This window comes from Trichomycterus rosablanca, chromosome 5 (genome assembly GCF_030014385.1).
Source record: "Trichomycterus rosablanca isolate fTriRos1 chromosome 5, fTriRos1.hap1, whole genome shotgun sequence".
Classification (NCBI taxonomy): domain Eukaryota; kingdom Metazoa; phylum Chordata; class Actinopteri; order Siluriformes; family Trichomycteridae; genus Trichomycterus; species Trichomycterus rosablanca.
The window spans coordinates 17686420-17711765 of NC_085992.1; the positions used below are offsets into that span (position 1 = coordinate 17686420).

Genomic DNA, 25346 nt, shown 5'->3' on the forward strand with positions numbered 1-25346 from the left:
TGAATGGTAATGCTAAGCACTAGTTGCTGAAAATTAAAAATCCTATTTTGACTAAAAAGAGACAGCCTATGATCTTTTAAAGGCTGTTATATTCATTAATGCCCATAGGTTTGAAATAAAATCTTAAACCAGCTCATGATGAAGTGTCCACATACTTTTGGCCATATAGTGCATATAAAAGGGACACAAGAAGTGCACAAGTCTTCATACTATTGAAACTTCATATCTCCAGGAAAATGGACGTTGTAGCCTAGTGGTTAAGGTACTGGACTAGTAATCAGATGGTAACTGGTTCAAAGCCCCACCACTACCAGGTTGGTGCTGTTGGGCCCTTGCTTAGACAATATACTGTCACAGTACTGTAAGTCACTTTGGATAAAAGTGTCTGCTAAATGCCAAATATGTAAATAAATAACAAGCTAGCTAAAACTACCAGTTACTATAAGGTGAACTTTTCTATCTGATACAGTAGACATGAATGTGTGGCCTATGCTAATGTGTCTTAATTATTCCACAGACAACACCTTACAACTTCTACAAGTACGTCATGACCTCCCAATACCATCAATTACAGACTTTTGAACATAATCTGCAGTAGTACCTATTTTGTATGTACATTTACTGATTAGTTTATAGGATGCATCTAGCATGCAGATGAACTTTATGTGTATAAGTACTGACTGTAGCCCATATACTGCTCTGTACAATTTGTCCCCTGGTACTGCATTTCTTAGAATGCCTTTGACATATACTGTACATTTAAATTCTTAGTTCGCATAGCTGGGATTCGAACTCTCTGATTGTTAGCTCAAAGCTCTCCCCACTGGTAATTGGTCGTGGCTGAAAGACTGCGAGAGAGCTTATAGTCCGGATTTAGCGCCATCTGATTTCCACCTTTTTGGACCGCTCAAAGAAGCTTTAAGGGGAAGAAGATTTTCATGAGATGATGATGTGAAAGCAGTGGTGCATCAGTGGCTACACGCTTAACCCAAAATTTTTTTGCTGATTGCATTAAAAAGTTGGTGACTGTAGAAAAGTGATGTAATTTGTTTTCTAAATTTTTATAATTTTTTTTTAATGCATTTTCTCACAATTTCTTGCGCGTCCAATTTTTACCCAATTGCGTTATGCTTCCTCTCTACTGGTGCTGACCACCGCACCGATTGAGGAGAGCGAACTGACACACGCCCCCTCCGACATGTGTGCAGTAGCCGACTGCATCTTTTCACCTGCACGAGGCGAGTTCATATGCGGATCAGCATATGCACGAGGCAAGTTCATATGAGGACGCCATCAATTAGCCAGCAGAGGTTGTAATTGCATCAGTTATGAGGTCCCTATCCAGTTTTTCCCTCCCTGTATGAACAACAGCCAAATGTTTTTCATATAGCTGCCCAGCCAAGCCGGATAGCATAACTAAGTTTCGAATCGACGAGTTTGAAATGTCAGTTCTGGTGTGCTAGCGTGTTTTACCTTTGTGTCACCTGAGCAGCATTTTTGAAATTCTTAATATAGAGCTAATAAAGTGTGGAAACTTTTTGAAGAACCCTCGTAGTTTGAATTGCTTTGCTTTGAATTGATGTCATTGCTTTTTTGTGTCGCCCCAATTTTATTGCGCAATCTGACAACCTCTAAAGGTTGCACAACAGTCACATGGTGAGTAACGCTACAGGTTTGCGCATGCCTCATTTGGCACATGGGAAGCAACAAATCACATCTTTACATCTGTCAGTGGTGGATTCTTACAGAGAATATCAGCATGCATGAATGAACAATCTACTCTGTATGTATTCTTCAGCCACTCATGCCAGCACCTCGGTCAGACAGAAACAATTGCTGGAAAAGTGTGGTAAACAGGAGGTGAATACCTCTCTGGCCTTTCCTCCTTTAGACACAGCCTGTTGTGACTGTCAAGATTCTTGTCTCAGTGGTGGTGAGCTAGTATCTAAGATTGTTTTGCCACCTGGGCACCAGATACATTTTTATAAATTAATAGGTAAGACTTACCTTTAGTGGACTCAACTACTTCTTTTTTCTTGGTTCCCATGCTGTTTGCTTGGTCTGTGGAAAAAAAATGCCAAAAATACATAAATATACACTGATCAGGCATAACATTATAACCACATCCTTGTTTCTACACTAGGAAGCAATTGTATAGGGTGTCCCAAAATTCACGCAAGAAGTAATTTTGATAGAGAACACAGGTTTTTAATTAAAAATTGTAAATTTTTAATTGATTCATAAAGTATACAGTATAGGGTTATGTATGGAATAGCATATTGGGTAAATGGCCTCCACGGCTTTGCTGGCACATACGCACTCTTTTGTCGAAATTTTCCATGACCGTTTTGCATAAATGTGGCTGAATTTCGTTGATACAGCGCTCAATTTCCTCCTTCAAGGCGTGGGTGGTCGTGGGCTTGATGGCATAAACCATAGACTTCAAAAAACTCCAAAGAAAAAAGTCCAACGACGTTAAATCGCATGATCTGGGCGGCCAATTCTGATCACCAAAACGGGAAATTACACGACCAGGAAATGACTCATGCAGTAATTGAATTGTTTCTCGGGCTGTATGGCATGTGGCACCGTCTTGTTGAAAGCACATGTCGTCCACATCCATATCTTGCAATTTAGGCACAAAAAGCTGAATTATCATGTCGCAATAGCGAGCACCATTAACTGTTATTGCCTGACCAGCCGCATTTTCGAAGAAGAATGGTCCGATGATGCCTCCAGCCCAAAATCCGCACCAAACAGTGACACGTTGTGGATGCATTTGTTTCTCAACAATCACTCGTGGATTTTCTGAACCCCAAATGCGACAATTTTGATGATTAATGAAGCCATCAAGATGAAAATGAGCCTCATCGCTTAAGATGACTTTGTTCGAAAAATCGGCATCCACTTGTTGTTGTTCCAAAATCCATTCAACGAACTCTCTTCGCTGTGCGTTGTCAGTAGGCTTCAGTTCTTGACTCAGTTGAACTTTGTAAGCATGAAGATGCAAATCTTTCGTGAGAATACGCTGTAGAGAGCTTCTGGAAATGTTCAATTCTTGACCACGGTGCCGAATTGATGTTCCTGGACTCTCAGCAACACTCTCACAAACTGCTTCGATGTTTTGTGTTGAACGACTTGTTGAAGGACAGCCAGAGTGTCTAAGATCCCTAATTGATCCAGTCTCCCTGAATTTTTTAATTAATCTCTTCACAGTTGATGAAGTTAAATCACTATTCTGACCATATTTTGTACGAAAATTGCGAACTGTAGCTGCCAAACCTTCATTATTTTTAAAATATTGCTCAACAATGAAAACGCGTTGTTCTTTCGTGTAGCGCTCCATTTTTAATAACCCTGAACTGTGAGCTGTCACGCTGTCTTTTTTTTTCGTTGGCAACACTTTACCGCACAAATGGCGCCAAATTCAAATCTTGCGTGACTTTTGGGACACCCTATAGAAGCACTTTGTATTTCTACAATTACTGACTGTTTCTCTGCATGCTTTGTTAGCCCCCATTCATGCTGTTCTTCAATAGTCAGGACTCTCCCAGGACCACCACAGAGTAGGTATTATTTTGGTGGTGGGTCATTCTCAGCACTGCAGTGACACTGACATGGTGGTTGTGTGTTTGTGTGTTGTGCTGGTATGAGTGGATCAGACACAGCAATGCTGATGGAGTTTTTAAACACCTCATTTTCACTGCTGGACTGTGAATAGTCCACCAACCAAAAATATCCAGCCAACAGCACCCCGTGGGCAGCGTCCTTTGATCACTGATGAAGGTCTAGAAGATGACCAACTCAAACAGCAGCAATAGATGAGCGATCGTCTCTGACTTTACATCTATAAGGTGGACCAACTAGGTGTAGGAGTGTCTAATAGAGTGGACAGTGAGTGGACACGGTATTTAAAAACTCCAGCAGCGCTGCTGTGTCTGATCCACTCATACCAGCACAACACACACTAACACACCACTGCAGTGCTGAGAATGATCCACCACCTAAATAATACCTACTCTGTGGTGGTCCTGACCATTGAAGAACAGCATGAAAGGGGGCATGCAGAGAAACAGGTGGACTACATTCAGTAATTGTAGAACTACAAAGTGCTTCTATATGGTAAGTGAAGCTGATAAAAAGGACAGTGAGTGTACAAACAAAGAGATGATTTTAATGTTATGGCTGATTGGTGTACATTTATTTAACAAATAAAAATCTAATATTAGCATGATACATGATGTTAGCGTTTGCTATATGAATATTCTATTTGGACACAAAACTAAAAACCTTCTAATGTAAATAATTCTTTGTAACTAAAATGGACTAATTAAAGGCTCTTTTAAACCTGTGAATAAGAAGGGTTACGATAGTTGTGGTTGAATGATACAGCCTCTAGGATTAACAACAAGAAGACAAAAGAGAAGGTTAATCAGGCATGACAAAACCCTGCTCTCTCATATTCAAACGCAAATCACACAACCTGCTCTTCACAAATCGCTACTTTTCTTTGTCTGAGTGCATTTGCATGTTTTTTTCCCTGCATATATCCCTCCTGTGCTGTCTGTCTCAGCCTGAAAGGCATCAGGAAGGATGAGGGTGCTGATCAAAAGCAGATCTTCAAAGCTCTACTCAGAGATGCAAGTTCCTTCCATCTTATTTGAACAAGTGCCCTCTCTTCCGCCTGTTAGCTTTGATGCTAACTGGGTTGCAAGGCTAGAGGTGACTTCCTTCCAGAGCAAAAATGACCACATGATGAGGTGTGTTTGAAGTAAAGGGTCCATCAGTAGTGAATAAATGGGTTCCAGCAGTGTGCACATGGGTGGGTTAAGTGTGCCTTTTTAAAGGTATAGATGCAGCACTTCTATTTTATATGACCAAAAGTATGTGGACACCGCTTAAAACAAATATACAAAGGTTCGTCAAAAAGTTTTCACACTTTTTAAAAATCTATTTGTTAAGTATTTCAAAATCAAATGACATCACTTATTTACATAGTCACCTTCCAATGCATTTTCACAGCGTCATACCAACTTTTCAGTGTCAAAGCAAAAATCTGCAAAAATATTTTTTGGTTAAGCGTGTAGCCACTGATGCACCGCTGCTTTCACATCATCATCACATGAAAATCTTTGCTTCTTTGAGCGTCCAAAATGGTGGAAATCAGATGGTGCTGAATCCGAACTATAAGCTCTCTCTCAGTCTCTCAGACACGATCAATTACTACTCCTCCCGCCCTCACCGTTTCCAACCAACATATAAAAGTGCAGAAACTTTTTGAAATCCCCTCATATATATACACCGATCAGCCATAACATTAAAACCACCTCCTTGTTTCTACACTCATTGTTCATTTTATCAGCTTCACTTACCATATAGAAGCACTTTGTACTTCTACAATTACTGACTGTAGTCCATCTGTTTCTTTGTATGCTTTTTTTTTAAACCTGTTTTCATGCTGTTCTTCAATGGTCAGGACCCCCACAGGACCCCCACAGAGTAGGTATTATTTGGGTGGTGGATCATTCTCAGCACTGCAGTGACACTGACATGGTGGTGGTGTGTTAGTGTGTGTTTTGCTGGTATGAGTGGATCAGACACAACAGCACTGTAAGTTGTGAGATGGTGCCTCCATGGATCAGAATTCTTCAGCAATTAGAGCTACAGTAGCTCGTCTGTTGGATCGGACCACACAGGCCAGCATTCGCTCCCCATTTGCATCAATGCGCCTTGGCCGCCCATGACCCTGTCGCCGGTTTACCAGTGTTCCTCCCTTGGACCACTTTTGATAGATAGTGACCACTGCAGACAGGGAACACAAGAGCTGAGAGCTCTGACCCAGTCGTCTAGCCATTACAATTTGGCCCAAGCTCGCTCAAATAATGTTAACTAACAGGTGCAGTGATGAAGAAATAATCAGTGTTATTCACTTTACCTGTCAGTGGTCATAATGTTATGCCTGATCGGTGTATTAACTATAGCTTTGAATACGTACACATTGTCCTTAGCCAAATTTGTGCAGGGATAGCCAGCTTACTTCTGGCCTGGTGCTTAAGCATTTAGCTAAATTTAACAGAAGCATTATCCTGTGGTCAAGAATAGACTAGAGATCCTGGTACAACACTATGGATTTCTGATGAAAGGACAATTGCTTAGAAGGTTGCACAATTTAAGAACCCCCCAACGTCCTCTCTCTATACATTCAGCTCTCACAGCAACTTGAGACATTTAGCAAAAAGCCAAACAAAGTGCTGGCATTTGAGTTGCAAACAAAACTAACACATAGCTCTTGAGGGCCATTCAACAGTATACACACTCAAAGGTGGTCAACTGAATTCTGTGCTCAGTCCCATGCCGTGACTAAAAGACATTTTCTAACATCGGTGCAGTCAGTGGGGTCCCTCTGTGCACAAACCAAAGGAAGTATCAACAAAACAGTTAATTAAAAGAAATCTATAGAGCCCCCAGCAGTAAATAAGGTGAATACAAGTAAAGTGCAGAAAGAACAGGACAAGATGGGGATATGACAGGGCAAATAAGCTCTGTAGGAAAGAAAAGTGGTACATTTGCTATTTTGGAAAGAGTCCTGTTAATGCTGCTGCTTTAAAGGTATTCTTGACAGATGTTCATATACACTGAGAGATAGCCAAAACTAAAAAAATAAACTAACAAATAATAAATCATTTATTATTATTATTATTATTTTATATTTTGTTTATGTATTTTCTCCCTTTTTTTTCCTCCCGACTTTAGCGCGTCCAGTTGCCCGATTGCGTCATGGTTCCTCTCCACTAATGCCGACCCCAGCTCTGATTGAGGAGAAAGAAGCTAACCCACGCCCCCTCCGACACGTTGGCAGCAGCCGTATGCATCTTGTCACCTACACTTGACGAGTGCATATGCAGATCAGCACTGTGTACGGAGAGACACATCTTGATCAGCGCACTCTTTCCTCGTCTCTGTGCAGGTGTCATCAATCAGCCAGCAGAGGTCGTAGTTGCATCAGACATGAGAGAGTCCCTTTCGAGCTTTATATCACAACCCTATATGAACAAGAGGACAATTGTTGTTCATGTGGCTGCTCAGCCCAGCGAGCAGGCAGAGCTGAGACTCGAAATGATGTATTTGAGATCCCAGCTCTGGTGTTCTAGCATGTTTTTTTTTTTTTACCACTGTGCCACCTGAGCAGCCTATTATTATTATTATTATTATGATTATGATTATGATTATGATTATTATTATTATTATTATTATTATTATTATTATTATTATTATTATTAAATAGGGCCTATATAATAATTGTGCATAAATTTATTATGCAGTCTCTTGTCATTTCCAGACTAAACTACTGTAAGTCCATGCTTGATTTGTAATCTACACAATCGCTGCTAGATTGACCTAGTGCTGCACTTCACTGAAACAATGATGCTTGCCTACAAAGCCAAAAACTGACCAGCCCCATCCTACTTTAGAGCAATTGTCAAGCCCTGTTCTGTACCCCATACCCCTCAGGAGTAAAGGGTAAATCTATGCATTTTTCTCTTTTCTCCCAATGTAGTTATAGCTAATTAACCACCTGTATCTCCTCTACTGCTGCAGACCCACAGCCTGACTGAGGAGGGCCATACCTATCATGCACCTTATTCGACAAGTGTGCAGTAGCGAACCGCTTCTTTTTACCTGCATGAGGCAGGTACACACAGCAATTAGTATCACATATGGAGAGGCACACACTGATCTCCATTATTCCCCATCTCTGTGCAGGCACCTTTGACCAGCCAGTAGAGGCCACAACTGCAGTAACAATGAGGTATCTCTTCAGCCCATCCACCGAAGCCAATCTTAGCCAATCATGTTTGTGTAGCTGCCTGGCTAGAGTCTGTTGCAGTCTTCAAAAGTCAAAAGACTGAAGTTTAATTCTTTTGCTAAGTACTTAAATTGAAACTAAACGTTCACTTAATAATGTCTCTTTATTTAAAAAAAAAAAAGGAATGAATAAAAACAAACAAAAAACAAAGCTACCCATATTTTCTTTAGCAGAATGTTAGCAGATTTGTGTTCATAGAATGTCGTCAACTAGTTCCAAATGAAGGATTTACACCGATCAACCATCAACCACCTCCTTGTTTCTACACTCACTGTCTATTTTATGCAGCTCCACTTACCATATAGAAGCACTTTGTTGTTCTACAATTACTAACTGTAGTCATTCTGTTTCTCTACATACCTTTTTAGCCTGCTTTAACCCTGTTCTTCAATGGTCAGGACCACCATAGAGTAGGTATTATTTAGTTGGTGAATCATTCTCAGCACTGCAGTGACACTGACATGGTGGTGGTGTGTTAGTGTGTGTTGTGCTGGTATGAGTGGATCAGACACAGCAGTGCTGCTGGAGTTTTTAAACACCTCACTGTCACCGCTGGACTGAGAATAGTCCACCAACCCAAAATATCCAGCCAATAGCACCCAATGGGCAGGGTCCTGTGACCACTGAAACTCAAACAGCAGCAATAGATGAGTGATCGTCTCTGACTTTACATCTACAAGGTGGACCAACTAGGTAGGAGTGTCTAATAGAGTGGGCAGTGAGTGGACACGGTATTTAAAAACTCCAGCAGCGCTGCTGTGTCTGATCCACTCATAGCAGCACAATGCACACTAACACACCACCACCATGTCAGTGTCACTGCAGTGCTGAGAATGATCCACCACCTAAATAATACATACTCTGTGGTGGTCCTGACCATTGTAGAACAGCATGAAAGCAGGCTATGTATGCTGTAGATATGTAGAGAAACAGATGGACTACAGTCAGTAATTGTAGAACTACAAAGTGTTTCTATATGATAAGTGGAGCTGATAAAATGGACAGTGAGTGTAGAAACAAGGAGGTGGTTTTAATGTTATGGCTGATCAGTGTATATATATATAGTATATATATATATATATATATATATATATATATATATATATGCACCCCCCCCCCCTCCAATTTTACTCCCAATCTAGTCGTATCCAATTACACGATTGCATTACGCTACCGATCCCATTATCCCTCATCTCTGTGCAGTCACCATCGATCAGCCAGCAGAGGTCGTAACTGCATCACTTATGAGAAATCCCCTCCGGCATCCTTCCTACGTACAAGCCAATCATTGTTCGTGTAGGCACCTAGCCTGCCAGTAGCAGAGCTGAGATTCGATCTCTTGAGTTTGAGAAGTCAGTTCTGGTGTTGTAGCGTGTTTTATTACTGCACCACCTGAGTGCCTTAGGAAGGAAATATTTACTGAGGGAAGCACTTCTTAACATTGCTCTGAATAAAAGCATTGAAGGAAAATCTCTCGAGGTAAACATTTTCTTTAGGAGTCCCTCACATCATTTCGGAGATATTTCAGCCCACTCTACTTTACAACAGCTTCAGTTCATTAATGATTTAACACATTCATTTATGCACAGCTCTCTGCAGATTGCACCAAAGCATCTTAACAGGGTTGAGGACTAGATTTTCACTTGGCTATACTGTATAACACCTTGATTTTTTTAGCTATTCAGATTTTAATTTTCTAGTGTGCTCGTGAGATCACTGTCCTGTTTGCCTGAGACAGTTTCTTTTAGTATATGCGGATCAGCTTTGTGTACAGAGAGCCACACCCTGATCAACGCATTATCTCTTTTTTTTCTTTATGCATTTTCTTCTTTTTTTTTTTAGCACGTCCAATTGCCCGTTTGCATCATGCTTCCTCTCCACCAATGCCGACCCCCGCTCTGATTGAGGAGAACGAAGCTAACCCACGCCCCCTCCGACACGTGGGCAGCATGCCATATGCATCTTATCACCTACACTTTGATGAGTGCAGTGCAGCTCAGCATTGTGTACGGAGAGACACACCCTGAAAGCACTCTTCTCTCATCTCTGTGCAGGCGCCATCAATCAGCCAGCAGAGGTCGTAATTGCACCAGTCATGAGAGAGAGAGACCCCATCCGGCTTAGTCCCGTCCATCTGAACAACAGGCCAATCGTTGTTCATGTGGCCGCTCAGCCTTAGCCGGCAGGCAGAGCTGAGATTCGATACGATGTATTTGAGATCCCAGCTCTGGTTCCAGTGTGCGTTTTTACCGCTGCGCCACCTGAGCGGCCAACGCATTATCTCTTGACTCTGTGCAGGCACCATCAATCAGCCAGCAGAGGTCATAATTGCATCAGTTATGAGGAGTCCCTATCCGACTCCCACCCTGTATGAACAATAGCCAATCGTTGTTCATGTAAGCGCCCAGCCCAGCCGGATGGCAGAGCTGAGATTCGACCGGGAAGTTTAAAATGTCAGCTTTGGTGCGCTAAGGTGTTTTACTGCTGCACCACCTGAGCACCACTGCCTGAGACAATTTGAACCCAGCTTAATCTGCTGGACAGATGAACTCAAATGTAGTTTAATAAAATCTCAGGTCCTGTGGCTGCAAAACGAGTACAAATCTTCACACTTGTTGGTTTGGTATGAGGTCTTTGTCGTTATACTGTACATCGATCAGCCATAACATTAAAACCACCTCGTTTCTACACTCACTGTCCATTTCATCAGCTCCACTTACCACATAGAAGCACTTTGTAGTTCTACAATTACTGACTGTAGTCCATCTGTTTCTCTGCATGCTTTGTTAACCCCCTTTCATGCTGTTCTTCAATGGTCAGGACCCCCACAGGACCACTACAGAGTAGGTATTATTTGGGTGGTGGGTCATTCTCAGCACTGCAGTGACAATGACATGGTGGTGGTGTGTTAGTGTGTGTTGTGCTGGTATGAGTGGATCAGACACAGCAATGCTGATGGAGTTTTTAAACTAATAGTCTACCAACCAAAAATATCCAGCCAACAGCGCTCCATGGGCAGCGTCCTGAGACCACTGATGAAGGTCTAGAAGATGACCAACTCAAACAGCAGCAATAGATGAGCGATCGTCTCTGACTTTACATCTACAAGGTGGACAAACACACACTAACACACCACCACCATGTCCTTGTCACTGCAGTGCTGAGAATCATCCACCACCTAAATAATACCTGCTCTGTGGGGGTGCTGACCATTGAAGAACAGAGTAAAAGCAGGTTTAAAAAGCATGCAGAGAAACAGATGGACTACAGTCAGTAATTGTAGAACTACAAAGTGCTTCTGTATGGTAAGTGGAGCTGATAAAATGGACAGTGAGTGTAGAAACAAGGAGGTGGTTTTAATCTTATGGCTGATCGGTGTATGATGTTGTTATATGCTGTTTGCTGTGCATCCCCACCTTTTTCCATCCAAGAAAATCATACTTATTCTTTCTTTTTCTAATTGTGCTGTCATGAACACGTGACTATCAGGTTTTTCTTCAAATCTCTGAGCACAGAATGCATCCAACCTTGAATTTAATTTGCTTAAAACTCCAAGGAAGATTGGCAACAGTTTTGAAGGCCGCACATTTGTAAAAAATCCTTCTTGAGGCAGAATAGCAATTTTCATACAGTTTGAAAATGGCCTTATAACTCTTCTCAGATTGATCAGCAGCAACAATTGCTTCTCTGAGGTCATGATTAATTTTCTTTTTCTTGGCATGATGTAGACATACACCTGTTCCAGAAGGCAAAACTGCCAAAATGTTCTGCTTTTACAGCGTTAGTCACTCTTCTTAATTACCTTGAGCATTAGATCTTGTGAAATTGACTAGAAACACCTGTCTTAATGATTACGGAAGTTGGACGAGTGTACTCATTTACCTCCCCTTCCACCCCCTCTTCCCAAAAATAATTCTGACAGTTCCTATTAAAAATAGAATGCCGTTATTTGTCATATCCAGGTGTACAGTACAACGAAATTCTTTCTTCGCTTATCCCATCTTGCTTTTGGAAGCTCAGTCATTGTACAGCCCCCCTAAAGCAAACAGGACTAAAAGCCTTGCTCAAGGGCCCAACATTGGCTGCATGGCAAAGCTGGGATTTGAACTTTCAACCTTTCAGTTGCAAGCCCAAAGCTCTGCCCACTAGGCTACCACTGTCTAGTACTGTAAGTACAATAGTCTCCTACCAAGGTCAACTAACAAGCATGTGTTTTCCTCATTTAGTCACAGAAAAGTACCAAGACATAGTCTCAACATACACTATTTGACCAAAAGTATGTGGACATCCCTTCTAATAATTAATTCAGGTGTTTTAGGCACACACATTGCTAAGACATACACAATCAATCCTGTACAATAAAATGTATTCAAAATATATATTTTTACATTGTGGCAACAATATGGGAATGGTGCATATGCTGGTCCAGCTTAACCGTGCATCTAAGGATAAAAAAGGTCTTTAAAGACATTGGGTGTGTTCGAAAACCAAGTGAGCTGCCTTGCTGTCTTACTGCCTACATAGGCAGCCGCCTATGTAGAGAGGTTACTAATAACTCATTGACTTATAAGGCAGATTATTCGAACGCACTACTTAGACAGCGATTCCATCAGTTTTCGCTTACTAAGTTAGCCTCATGCCAATCAAACTAATGGGATGGGGTGGCACAATGTGCTAGCATGTCAACTAACATCTCCCTCCGTGTATCGGTTAAATTCGTTGACAAGCTCGAATGTGCAAATAAATGACACTTGTGCAAGTACTGAATGCTGGGATTGCCTTCACCGTTAAGGCAGCATCGGATGCTCCCTCGTTATTCTGTCAAAATAGCGTTCAGATTTAAGGTGACTTAGTAGGAAGCATTTTAAGGCATCTATGAATTCGAACAGCCTCCTTCTCGGGAGTGCATGTACGATGACATAAAATGCTGTCTATGTAGAGAGCTCACTAGGTTTTCGAACATACCCATTGTTTGAAAAATTTGGTGTGACAGTGGCCTGCACAGAACCCTGACCTGAACTTTATTGAACACCTTGTAGATAAATGAAGATGAAATGCCACTTTTAATTCATTCAGATAGAGGCTGGACAGTGGACAGTGGGAGCTTAGTGGTTAAGGTACTGGACTAGTAATCATGAGGTTGCCAGTTCAATTCTCACCATCACCAAGTTGCCACTGTTGGGCCCTTGAGCAAAGTTCTTCACACACCATCACCAAAGTTGCCACTGTTGGGCCGTTGAGCAAGGCGCTTAACCCTTAATTGCTTGCATTGTATTCAGTGATAATTGTAGGTTGCTTTGGATAAACTTGTCTGCTAAATGCCACAAATGTAAATGTGGGGAAAAAATGGACTAAAATTAAATGGACTAGTAATCAGAAGCTCACTGGTTCAAGCCCCACCACTGCCAGGTTGTTGCTGTTGGGCTCTTAAGCAAGGCCTTTAACCCTCAATTTCTTAGACTGTATACTGTCACAGTACTGTAAGCTGCTTTGTATAAAGACGTCTGCTAAATACCAAAAATGTAAATGGTAATGATTTAGAGACACAGTGACATCACTGTACCCATTTGGAACAGTTGTAGCCTAGCAGTTACTGGACTAGTAAGCAGAAGGCTGCCGGTTCAAACCCTGCCACTGTTGGGCCCTTAATTGCTTAGATTATATACTGTAAGTCGCTATGAATAAAAGCGTCTGCTAAATGCACAGTGTAAGTGTACATGATTTTACTTTTGAAAAAAAGTACTTTTGACTGACTGGGCAGAAATTCCCAGAGACACACTCCAGCTTCTTACGATAAGCCTTTTTACAGGAGTAAGCCCTGTAACTCCATATTAATGTCTTTGGTTGAGGAATGGGATGTCCAAGGTATGGTCACATTTTTACATACTTTCGGCCATATAACAAGATGAACCCGGCTTTTGTGCTTAAATGGGTTAAAGTAGGTTAAAATGAGTAATTCTTTCTGTACTAAATGCAGAATTGCTAATTCTCTTACATAAACAGAGTTCTAGCAGTGGCACAACTTTAGCCCACGAGAGCTGGAGGGCAAAACTTGGCACAGAAAAAGATAGAAAAAAATTAATTTGAAGCAGTTTTAGTAGTTGTGTTTTGTCCTGAAGTGATACTTTGTTCTAAATATTAAACAACAGGAAAGAACGATCATTTGCATATGAACGAGAATATAAGAATGTTTGTGTACCTCATAACTTTTTTCATTTGCATAATTTCAGCCACAGTCATTACAACATAATTATCATTTATAATTATTTGCGCTACATGCTACTGTGGCCCTAGTTCCATTTTTTCCATTTTTTAACCCATGTGAACTGAAATTAGGTTATAGCTTATAGGAAGCACCTTCAGATTTCCGTTTCAGTCGGTAAATAAATGAACAAGCCCTTCAATTCCTCAGCAAGGTAATTTTCTGTAAGACTGGCTTATGGAATTTAGAAAGCACAAGTAAATTATTCTGTAATAAAGCAAAATAGTCGCAGAGCAGAGGTAACACAACGGTTAAGGTAATGGACTAGTAATTGGAAGGTTGTTGGTTTGAACACAAACACTGCCAGTTTGACACTCTTGGGCTCTTAAGCAAGGCTCCTAACCCTCAATTGCCTAGATTGTATTCTGTCACAATTGCGACTAAAAAGCTTCTGCTAAGTGACGTAAATGTATATACTTTCATTTCTCCAACCATCCTATTAGACTCATTTAATGTCTAATACAAATCATGCCTGACCAGGGGCTTGCTGGACATTCCATTCCCAGACTAATATAGAGTTGTTCTATATAATATACAGTATAATAATAATAGTAATATACACGATCAGCCATAACATTAAAACCACCTCATTGTTTCTACACTTACTGTCTATTTACCATATAGAATTACTGACTGTAGTCATTCTGTTTCTCTACATATCTTTTTAACCTGCTTTCACCCTGTTCTTCAATGGTCAGGACCCCCACAGGACCACCACAGAGCAGGTATTATTTAGGTGGTGGATCATTCTCAGCACTGCAGTGACACTGACATGGTGGTGGTGTGTTAGTGTGTGTTGTGCTGGTATGAGTGGATCCGACACAGCAGCGCTGCTGGAGATTTTTTAATACCGTGTCCACTCACTGTTCACTCTATTAGACACTCCTACTTAGTTTGTCCACCTTGTAGATGTAAAGTCAGAGACAATCACTCATTTATTGCTGCTGTTTGAGTTGGTCATCTTCTAGACCTTCATCAGTGGACACAGGACGCTGTCGGCTAGATATTTTTGGACTATTCTCAGTTCAGCAGTGACAGTGAGGTGTTTAAAAACTCAATCAGCTCAGCACAACACACACTAACACACCACCACCATGTCAGTGTTACTGCAGTGCTGAGAATGATCCACCACCCAAAAAATACCTACTCTGTAGTGGTCTTGTGGGGGTCCTGACCATTGAAGAACAGCATGAAAAGGGGCTAACACAGCATGAAGAGAAACAGATGGACTACAGTCAGTAATTGTAGAACTACAAAGTGCTTTTATATGGTAAGTGGAGCTGATAAAATGGACAGTGTGTGTAGAAACAAGGAGGTGGTTTTAATATTATGGCTGATCGGTATATATTCAGACTGAGTCTTTATTTTCAAATCAAAAATAAACAGTACTATATAAAGACAGCCAGGCTGCACTTTGTACTACACAGTTGGAAGGCCGAGTCCATTTTAAGCCACCGGGGCTTTGGGGCCATTACATTAAATCTCACCTGTCGAGGAGAGAAAGGACTCAATTCTCAATTCATCAGCTCTTTTTTCTCATTCTGTGCAAAGCCAGATTTATTTACATGTGGCTTAGGGCTAAAGAGCTTCACTTTAATTTGTTTTTCTCAAAGTCATTGAGCTGACTGTGGTTCGTGGGTGAAACTGAAGACGTGAAAGACATAGTTCCTAACTAAACCAAACATTACTCATACAAAAGTATGTGAGCAACTGATCATGAAGTTGGTTTATATATATGCAGTTCCAAAACCATGGGCGTAAAAGTGAAGTTACTCCCACCTTGTAGCCAAAACACTTTTCTGGAAAGGCTGTTTATCACAGAGAACCAAATTTTTCCAGAAAACAAGCTGAAATGTGGACTTATCTGACCACAAAACACATTTCCACTGTCTTTCAGTCCATGAGATGAGCTTTGGTGGTTTCTGTATAAAGTTAATGTCTGAAGTTTAAGGTTGCATTGCATGAAGCAGTGGCTGTGTTAAGTGACAACTGTTTTCTGAAATATTCTCAAGTCTATGTAGCTACACCAATCAGGCATAACATTATGACCACCTTCCTAATATTATGATGGTCCCACTTTTGCTGCCAAAACAGCCCTGCAGCTGTGATGTACTGTGTATTCTGACACCTTTCTATCAGAACCAGCATTAACTTCTTCAGCAATTTGAGCTACAGTAGCTCGTCTGTTGGATTGGACCACACGGGCCAGCCTTCGCTCCCCACGTGCATCAATGAGCCTTGGCCGCCCATGACCCTGTCGCCGGTTTACCACTGTTCCTTCCTTGGACCACTTTTGATAGATACTGACCACTGCAGACCGGGAACATCCCACAAGAGCTGCAGTTTTGGAGATGCTCTGACCCAGTCGTCCAGCCATCACAATTTGGCCCTTGTCAAACTCGCTCAAATCCTTACGCTTGCCCATTTTTCCCGCTTCTAACACATCAACTTTGAGGATAAAATGTTCACTTGCTGCCAAATATATCCCACCCACTAACAGGTGCCGTGATGAAGAGATAATCAGTGTTATTCACTTCACCTGTCAGTGGTCTGTGTATATTTATCACAATAGCATGACTGCTTTTCATGCAATGTTGTCTGTGCATATTCAGTAGTGGTTTCTGTTCTTGCCCTACTCAGACAGAGATTTCCCCAGATTCCCTGAATCTTTTTACAATATTATGTAAGGTAGATGGTGAAAGACCAGTCTTCCACTGAGAAATGTTCTTTTTTAAACTGACTGACTCATTAAGTTTGGAACACAGTGGTGAGCTATGACCTATCATTGCATGTACAGACTGAGCCTTTGGTGGATCGTTCTTGTATACCCAATCATTATTCGATTCCCTCACCTGTTACAAACTCACCTGCTTATTGTGGAAAGCTTTAAAACAATATCTGCCATACATAAGCATGGCACAGTTGCCTTTTTGTCTAAAGTATGTGGACACCTGACCATGAAATGGAAAGAAAATCCAAACTGTCACATTATGGGAATAATGGTAAAACCTTTTCCTGATGGTCAGGTGCTAAAAAGCAGCAAAATACATTTCTTTTTCTTTACAAAAAAGTGTGGGTTTCAATTATTCGCTCACAGAAAAAGAAAAAAGGAACAGCCTGTACCTTTCTCGTCCTCTTTTGTTGTTTTTGCAGGTGTAGTCTGAGTCTTCCCATCTGCCATCTTCTCTCTCTCTGCCCCTTGTGAAAAAGAAGGACCGATTTACAAAAAAAAATTAAAGGAATTAAACAGCCCCCGACCTATTCGAACTGGGCCCTCAAACTGTTGTAATACATAATTCATATAGCCCAACAGTCCCAGCCTTTTTTATTGGGCCATTCGAACCCATCCAGTCCAAATTGCATGGCCAGCAGGCAGCAAGATTATAGTTATCATTTTTAATAACGACACCTAGCGACAATTTTGAACGTTGCTTATGAATGGAAGTGGAAAATCTGTGCCTGGATTTGAATAATCTATTAGGTAAAAAACACACTACGTATATATTCACAACACATAAAACAGTTCAGCATTACAATATCTGCTACAGAAAAGCTCAGATAAATAAGCACTTAGACACAAATTAACTCACGTGAACACCTGACCCTAACTTTATTGGACATCCTGTTCCAGAATCATGAACATTATTATTTTTTTGCACTGATGTTTTAGTGTTTCTGTGGAGATTTGGCCTCTTTTAGCCAAAGTATACAGTATATGAGGTCAGGCATTGATGCCTTCACACCAAATTCCTCAAATCATATATTTTTCAGACGTTGCTTTGTGTACAAGAGCATAGTCATGTTGAACCAGGAAAAAGTCCTCCCCAAACTGTTTTCATAAAGCTGAAATCATATAATCCCCCCCCCCCTTAATTTTCTTCCCAATGTAGTCATATCCAATTACCAGATTGCATTATGCTTCCTCTCTACTGATGTTGACCTCCACTCTGAGTGACAAGAGCCATGACTAACACACGCCCCCTCTGACACATGTGCATTAGCTGCTTGTATCTTTTCATTTGCACGAGGCGAGTTCACATGTGGATCAGCCTTGTGTATGGAGAGCCACACCCTGATCAGCATTATTCCTCAACTCTGTGCAGGCACGATCAATTAGCCACCAGAGGTCGTAATTGCACCAGTTATGAGGAACCCTGGTCCGGCTCATCCCACCCTGCGAACAACTGTGGCCAATTGTTGTTTAGGTAGCCGCCCGGCCCAGCCGGATGGCAGAGATGAGATTTGATACGATGTATTCGAAATCCCAGCTCTGGTGTGCTAGCATATTTTACTGCTGCGCCACCTGAACAGCAAGTTTTAAATTACTTGAGTAAAAAAAAAATTGATGTGTTGTGTTACAATCATACTGTCACAGAAAAAAACAGTTGCAGAATCGAAATTCCAGAAGTAGCATGGCTTACCGGTATCATCCTCTGCTTCCTTCTTTTCCTCAGGCACCTCTTCTTCTTCGTTGGGAGCACTCTCTTCTTCTGCCTTCTGGTCTTCTTTTTAAACACACAAACAAAACAGCTTGGGTTAAAATGCATAACCAACTATTTCATGCCATTTTGCACTTCCCTTCCCACCCTGCTTTCACACAGAGTCTTTACTATTGAGAATTTAACACTGATTACACACATACTGTTTAGTATTTGGTGGTATGTGGTTTGTTATGCAGTGCAAGTATCTGAGACTCAAAGGGCATGTAATCATATACTGCTATTGTTAAAATACAAGACAATCTTATTCTGATTCTAGGCTCTAATCTTTCACAGAAAAGCAACCAATCCCTGAGGCTGGTGGCTAAAACATCATTTAATCAAGGCAATGTACAGCCACTCAGCCATAACATTAAAACCACCTCCTTGTTTCTACACTCACTGTCCATTTTATCAGCTCCACTTATAGAAGCTCTCTGTAGTTCTACAATTACTGACTGTAGTACATGTGCTTCTCTACATACCTTTTTAGCCTGCTTTCATCCTGTTCTTCAATGGTCAGGGCCCCCACAGGACCACTACAGAGTAGGTATTATTTAAATGGTGGATCATTCTCAGCACTGCAGTGAGTGTGTGTTGTGCTGGTATGAGTGAATCAGACACAGCAATGCTGCTGGAGTTTTCAAACAGTGTGTTCACTTACTGTCCACTCTGTTAGACACTCTTACCTAGTTGGTTCACCTTGTAGATGTAAAGTCAGAGACGATCACTCATCTATTGCTGCTGTTTGAGTTGGTCATCTTCTAGGCCTTCATCAGTGGTCACAGAACACTGCCCACAAGGTGCTGTTGGCTGGATATTTTTGATTGGTGGGCTATTCTTAGTCCAGCAGCGACAGTGAGGTGTTTAAAAACTACATCACTGCTGCTGTGTCTTATTCACTCATACCAGCACATCACACACTAACACACCACCACCATGTCAGTGTCACTGCAGTGCTGAGAATGACCCACCACCCAAATAATACCTACTCTGTAGTGGTCCTGGGAGAGTCTTGACCAGTGAAGAACAGCATGAAAGGGGGTTAACAAAGCATGCAGGGAAAGAGATGGACTACAGTCAGTAATTGTTGAACTACAAAGTGCTTCTATATGGTAAGTGAAGCTAAATAAAATGAACAGTGTGTTATGGCTGATCGGTGTATCTTTAAAGAGGCTGTTTATGCAACACCAGGGATTGGCTAGTGCCACCTGATATAAATGAGAAAAGGAAGAGATCTAGATGGCAGTGCTTATTCCTTATTTTAGCTAGTAAGCTAACACTAGCCAGCTAGCTCAATTTTTCCAATGTACACAAAATTGAGTTTGTATGCCCCTGTGCCAAAAGCAATGTCCAAAAAGACATGGTTTGACTAGTTTGGCATAAATGAACTCTAGTGGCCTGCACATAGCATTAACGTTAATTCCATCAATCACCTTCAGGATGAACTTGAATGTTAGTTGTGAACCAGGTCTTCATGTCCAACATCAGTATCCAAACTTACTGAATTCGCAAAAAAATCCTCAAGTACTCTTCAAAATCTTGGAGAAAGGCTGCACTGCAGATCCCACAGCTGACTGTCTGGGCATCAATCAGTTCAATGCTGCCATGGCTTTAATTATCTTGGAAGATTGGATAGAGTGAACAGAGTCTACTAGCCAGTGGCATGAAGCTAGCTAGGTTAAAGTATTCCTTCTACTCTAATATGGGTATGCTGATTGTGCATGATTGCAGAATGGGGTAATTTACTGTTTGCAATGCTAAAGGCATGCTGGCTGGATATGCTTAGCTTTTAATCAATGCAGGCAGTTATTTTGAAAGCCAGTCAAATGGTGACAGATCTAGGTAGTTTATAATTGCAATTAGTAAAAAGGCTAATTAAAGTGCATGCTAATTTGAGGCCTCCCCTGCTAAAACTACATAAAGTCAGCAATAGCTGATTGCTGGTCTGGTATATTATACACCGATCAGCCATAACATTAAAACCACCTCCTTGTTTTTACACACATTGTCCATTGTTCTACAATTACTGACTGTAGTCCATCTGTTTCTCTGCATGCTTTGTTAGCCCCCTTTCATGCTGTTCTTCAATGGTCAGGACCCCCACAGGACCACCACAGAGCAGGTATTATTTGGGTGGTGGATCATACTCAGCACTGCAGTGACACTGACATGGTGGTGGTGTGTTAGTGTGTGTTGTGCTGGCATGAGTGGATACGACACAGCAATTCTGATTACGTTTTTAAACACCTCACTGTTACTGCAGGACTGAGAATAGTCCCACCAACCAAAAATATCCAGCCAACAGTGCCCCGTGGGCAGCGTCCTGTGACCAGTGATGAAGGTCTGGATAACCAACTCAAACAGCAGCAATAGATGAGCGATCATCTCTGACTTTACATCTACAAGGTGGACCAACTAGGTAGGAGTGTCTTATAGAGTTGACAGTGAGTGGACACAGTATTTAAAAACTCCAGCAGCGCTGCTGTGATTGATCCACTCATACCAGCACAACACACACTAACACACCACCATCATGTCATTGTCACTGCAGTGCTGAGAATGACCCACCACCTAAATAATACTTGATCTGTGGTGGTCCTGTGGAATCAGGCTATGTACAGAAATAGATGGACTACAGTCAGTAATTGTAGAACTACAAAGTGCTTCTATATGGTGGAGCTGATAAAATGAACAGTGAGTGTAGAAACGAGGAGGTGGTTTTAATGTTATGGCTGATCGGTGTATATGAATGCTAACAATATATGCAACAACATAGCAACAGATCAGTATTTGGCAGCAGAAACTGGTTTATGCTGTTTTAATTAGCAGTCATTTATTTGATACCTTAGCACGTAGTGCCATGAAAAACATACGGTCACCAGCCACTTTTCATCTGCCAGCAATAGGCTTCCACACTGAGCCATTTTGCATACGGAAAGTCAAGCTGTGGTTTGTGTGCAGGTGCCTTGACCAGACGTGGAAACCCAATCTGACCTTCCCTGTAGCATACATGGCCAAGTGTGTCTTGTTAAACGTCAGGCCAGACTGAAAGCGCTGCTGAGATTCATTGTTCAGCTTAAAGATTCTGTCGTGAGCTCTGAGTGTGAATATCTTTTTTGCACATGGCTGTTATTACATCATAAACAAAAGGCAAGCCTGCCAAACTCAAAAGCAAGGAATAAAACCCAGTTCTGTATGGCACACACTGCCACCATGCCTAGTTTTACAGCTGCAGGATAGGGTTTGGGTTATGCAAGGAAGGCTGCCATGTTTGCATTTCTAAACGTGTATCAGTGTAGGAGAAGCAGAAGAAATGTAAACAAGCCATCACAGTTCAATGGTTTTCTTCCAGTCTTAGGACACTTTTTTCTTTGATCAAATGTTTCCACTTGCTGCATGTTTTGGAAGGTGGGAGGAAACTGGAGCACTTGGAGGACACCCACACAGACATGGGGAGAACTGTCAGTGACTTTTTATGGCCACTTACCATATAGAAGCAATTTGTAGTTCTACAATTACTGATCTGTTTCTCTGCATGCTTTGCTAGCCCCCTTTCATGCTGTTCTTCAATGGTCAGGACTCTCCCAGGGCCACCACAGAGTAGGTATTATTTGGGTGGTGGATCATTCTCAGCACTGCAGTGACAATGACATGGTGGTGGTCTGTTAGTGTGTGTTGTGCTGGTATGAGTGGATACGACACAGCAATGCTGATTAAGTTTTTAAACACCTCACTGTCACTGCTGGACTGAGAATAGTCCACCAACCAAAAATATCCAGCCAACAGCGCCCCGTGGGCAGCGTCCTGTGACCACTGATGAAGGTCTAGAAGATGACCAACTCAAACAGCAGCAATAAATGAGCGATTGTCTCTGACTTTACATTTACAAGGTGGACCAACTAGGTAGGAGTGTCTAATAGAGTGGACAGTGAGTGGACACAGTAATTAAAAACTCCAGCAGATATACTGTATATCATCTCGATTTAAAAGGGGGGAGCACTGGTTCGTACAATGCTTGGTGTTAGAGTGCTCTGTGAGTTGACTTTTGCTCTGTGAGTGTATATCTCTTTTTATCTTCCCTGTGAAGTTCCATAAGTCCCTGTCCAGTCAGCAACTCCGCTAAATCAATGCCGTCTTGTTTTGTCCACAGACGCAGTGATCGTACATTATTAATTTTAGTTTATTGCACTCATATTTGCTGTTGCACATCACTTCACAACCAGACCTAGTTTCTACAGAACAATACAATGGTATTGATGACCAGAAATGATGATGAAAGAGGGATGAGTAAATGTAGACATGCGTTGTTTACATTTACATTTACATTTTTGGCATTTAGCAGACGCCTTTATCCAAAGCGACTTACAGTATACAGTTTAAGCAACTGAGGGTTAAGGGCCTTGCTCAAGGACCCAACAGTGGTAACCTGGCAGTGGTGGGGTTTGAACCAGCGACCTCCTGCTTACTAGTCCAGTACCTTAACCACTAGGCTACAACTGCCCTTGTTGCTGTGATTTCTTTAGGTAGAAGGTAAGGTAGAACTGTTATGTATATTCATATTTTCTCACGACTTTAAAGTATCCAATTACCCAATTGCATTACGCTTCCTCTCTACTGATGTTGATCTCCACCCTGGTTGAGGAGAGCCGAGACTGACACACTCCCCTCTGACACGTGGGCAGTAGCCGACTGAATCTTTTCACCCATACAAGGCGAGTTCATATGCGGTTCAGCTTTGTGTACGGAGAGCCACAACCTGATCAACGTACTATCCCTCGTCTCTGTGCAAGCGCCATCAATCAGCCAGCAGAGGTCGTAATTGCATCAGTTATGAGGAATCCCCATCCGGCTCCCACCCTGTATGAACAACAGCCAATCGTTGTTTATGTAGGCGCTCAACCTGCCGGATAGCAGAGCTGAGTTTTTGAACCGACGAGTTCGAAATGTCAGCTCTGGTGTGCTAGCGTGTTATACCGCTGCGCCATCTGAGCGCAATTACAGAATTACAGAAAGCATGAGTAGTGGAGAAACACACATACATACACAGACATAGGGTGACTCTCTGTAAGACTCTATGTAAGAATCCACTGCTGGCTGGTGTCAAGAAGCTGTCGGTGATTGCAGAAGTGTCAGAGAGGGTAAGGGCTAGTCTGCAACCCCTTCTAGGCCAATGTGAGGGGGGATGCAGAGACAGAGAATCTAATTACAAAATACACAGATTTCATTGAATAGAACAAGGACTTGCAAGAACTGTTTCTTGCAAAGCAGCCTTGAAAGCCATGGTAAGACAAAGCTTGCTTGACTGTGGACCCATCAGAGTCAAATCCAGATTCAAAGTGCTGCTAAACGCTCTAATAAATGTTCATCAATTTTGGACAACTCATGAATTACAAACTACATTCTGAATACAGATGAAGGAGCTGAACCTGTAATGCTTCAGCCCACGCCATCCACAAGTTCACTGGGGAAAAAACAGTGCAGCTGTATCAGTCTAACTCCTTTAACCATTTAGTTTAGACACCCTCATACCACATGCACACACACACTCACACAACCTATCCTTGCTAAAATAGGAGCCCTGATTTATCTATGTGAGTAGATAGCATCTGTGCCTGTTTATGAGTGGTTTTCATGGCTGTGGCAAAGGCAATTCATTTGGCACACATGCTTATAACTACATTTGAGAAAACTGGAAGATTTAGATTATGCAGCTGGATATTAAGAGAGATGGACGGACTAACTAGCAAAAACAGACAGATATTGTAGACCAGTGGTCCCCAACCACCAGGCCGCGGACCGGTACCGGTCCGTGGGTCATTTATTACCGGGCTGCAGAAAGAATAAATAATTAGAGATCGCTACAAGAGCAATTAAATTTCCAATACTCTTCGGGTGTTATTGTCCCCAATCACCACTAGGTGGGAGCAGCGTCTCGTTGCAGCAAAAAAAAGCTCAGGATTCACACTGATTTTCCATTCTATAGTTATTCTATTTTAAACCCCCCCGCCCCTGCCGGTCCATGAAATTATATCTTATACGAAACTAATCCGTGGTGCAAAAAAGGTTGCGGACCGCTACTGTAGACAGAAAGGTATATAGGCTGGCATACTGACAGATGAACAAAATACAAAAAAAGGAAAACATACAGTAAGACAAGCAAGGGCATTTAGACACTGATAGGCAGACAGACAGGCAGGCAACAAACACACACGAATACATGTAGACATATGAGGAGGCAAAAAGACAGACCGGTAGACAGGGACCTTTAGAAGGGCAAATGCTAAAAGATTTGGCACTAGCAGCGGCATCATGCTCTCAGATTTTTGGAAGCCAAAACTTTAACACACACACCCCCACAAACACACCCTTCACAACACACATACCACCCGACATGGACTTCAATTCAAAACACAACACATACACAACTGAACACACATTTCAGCTTAAAACACAACACACATACTGTCAAACACACATTTTAACATTTTAGCATTTTAGTTCAAAACACAACACACATGACATTCTATTTCACAACACACACACACACACACACACACACACACACACACTTTGTTAGTAAAGCCATTCATTTCAATGACTGATTTTCACACGAACACCAAAGCAAAGCAAGAAAAACAGGTGCTAGCTCAAAAACATAAACAAGTTATGGCATGCAGGTGTTGCCACTAAACTGAGATCCACTGCCTGCATTTGAGCAAATGCTGTTACACCAGAC

The 25346-nt window shown here is 41.7% G+C and overlaps 1 protein-coding gene across 4 annotated transcripts in view; it reads right to left on the reverse strand.

The window, feature by feature from the left end:
• Positions 1 to 25346, reverse strand: part of macrod2 (mono-ADP ribosylhydrolase 2) — a 1284034-nt gene that overhangs the window by 36205 nt on the left and 1222483 nt on the right. For 2 of the 4 annotated variants that reach the window (XM_062994958.1, XM_062994955.1), the window contains exons 14-16: positions 18551 to 18634; positions 17253 to 17327; positions 2008 to 2061 (exon numbers count right to left, since the gene is read on the reverse strand). In XM_062994958.1, coding sequence (XP_062851028.1) covers positions 2008 to 2061; positions 17253 to 17327; positions 18551 to 18634 — 213 coding nt within the window. The remainder of the gene's footprint in view (positions 1 to 2007; positions 2062 to 17252; positions 17328 to 18550; positions 18635 to 25346) is intronic. The other 2 variants (XM_062994956.1, XM_062994957.1) reach the window with 2 other exon arrangements.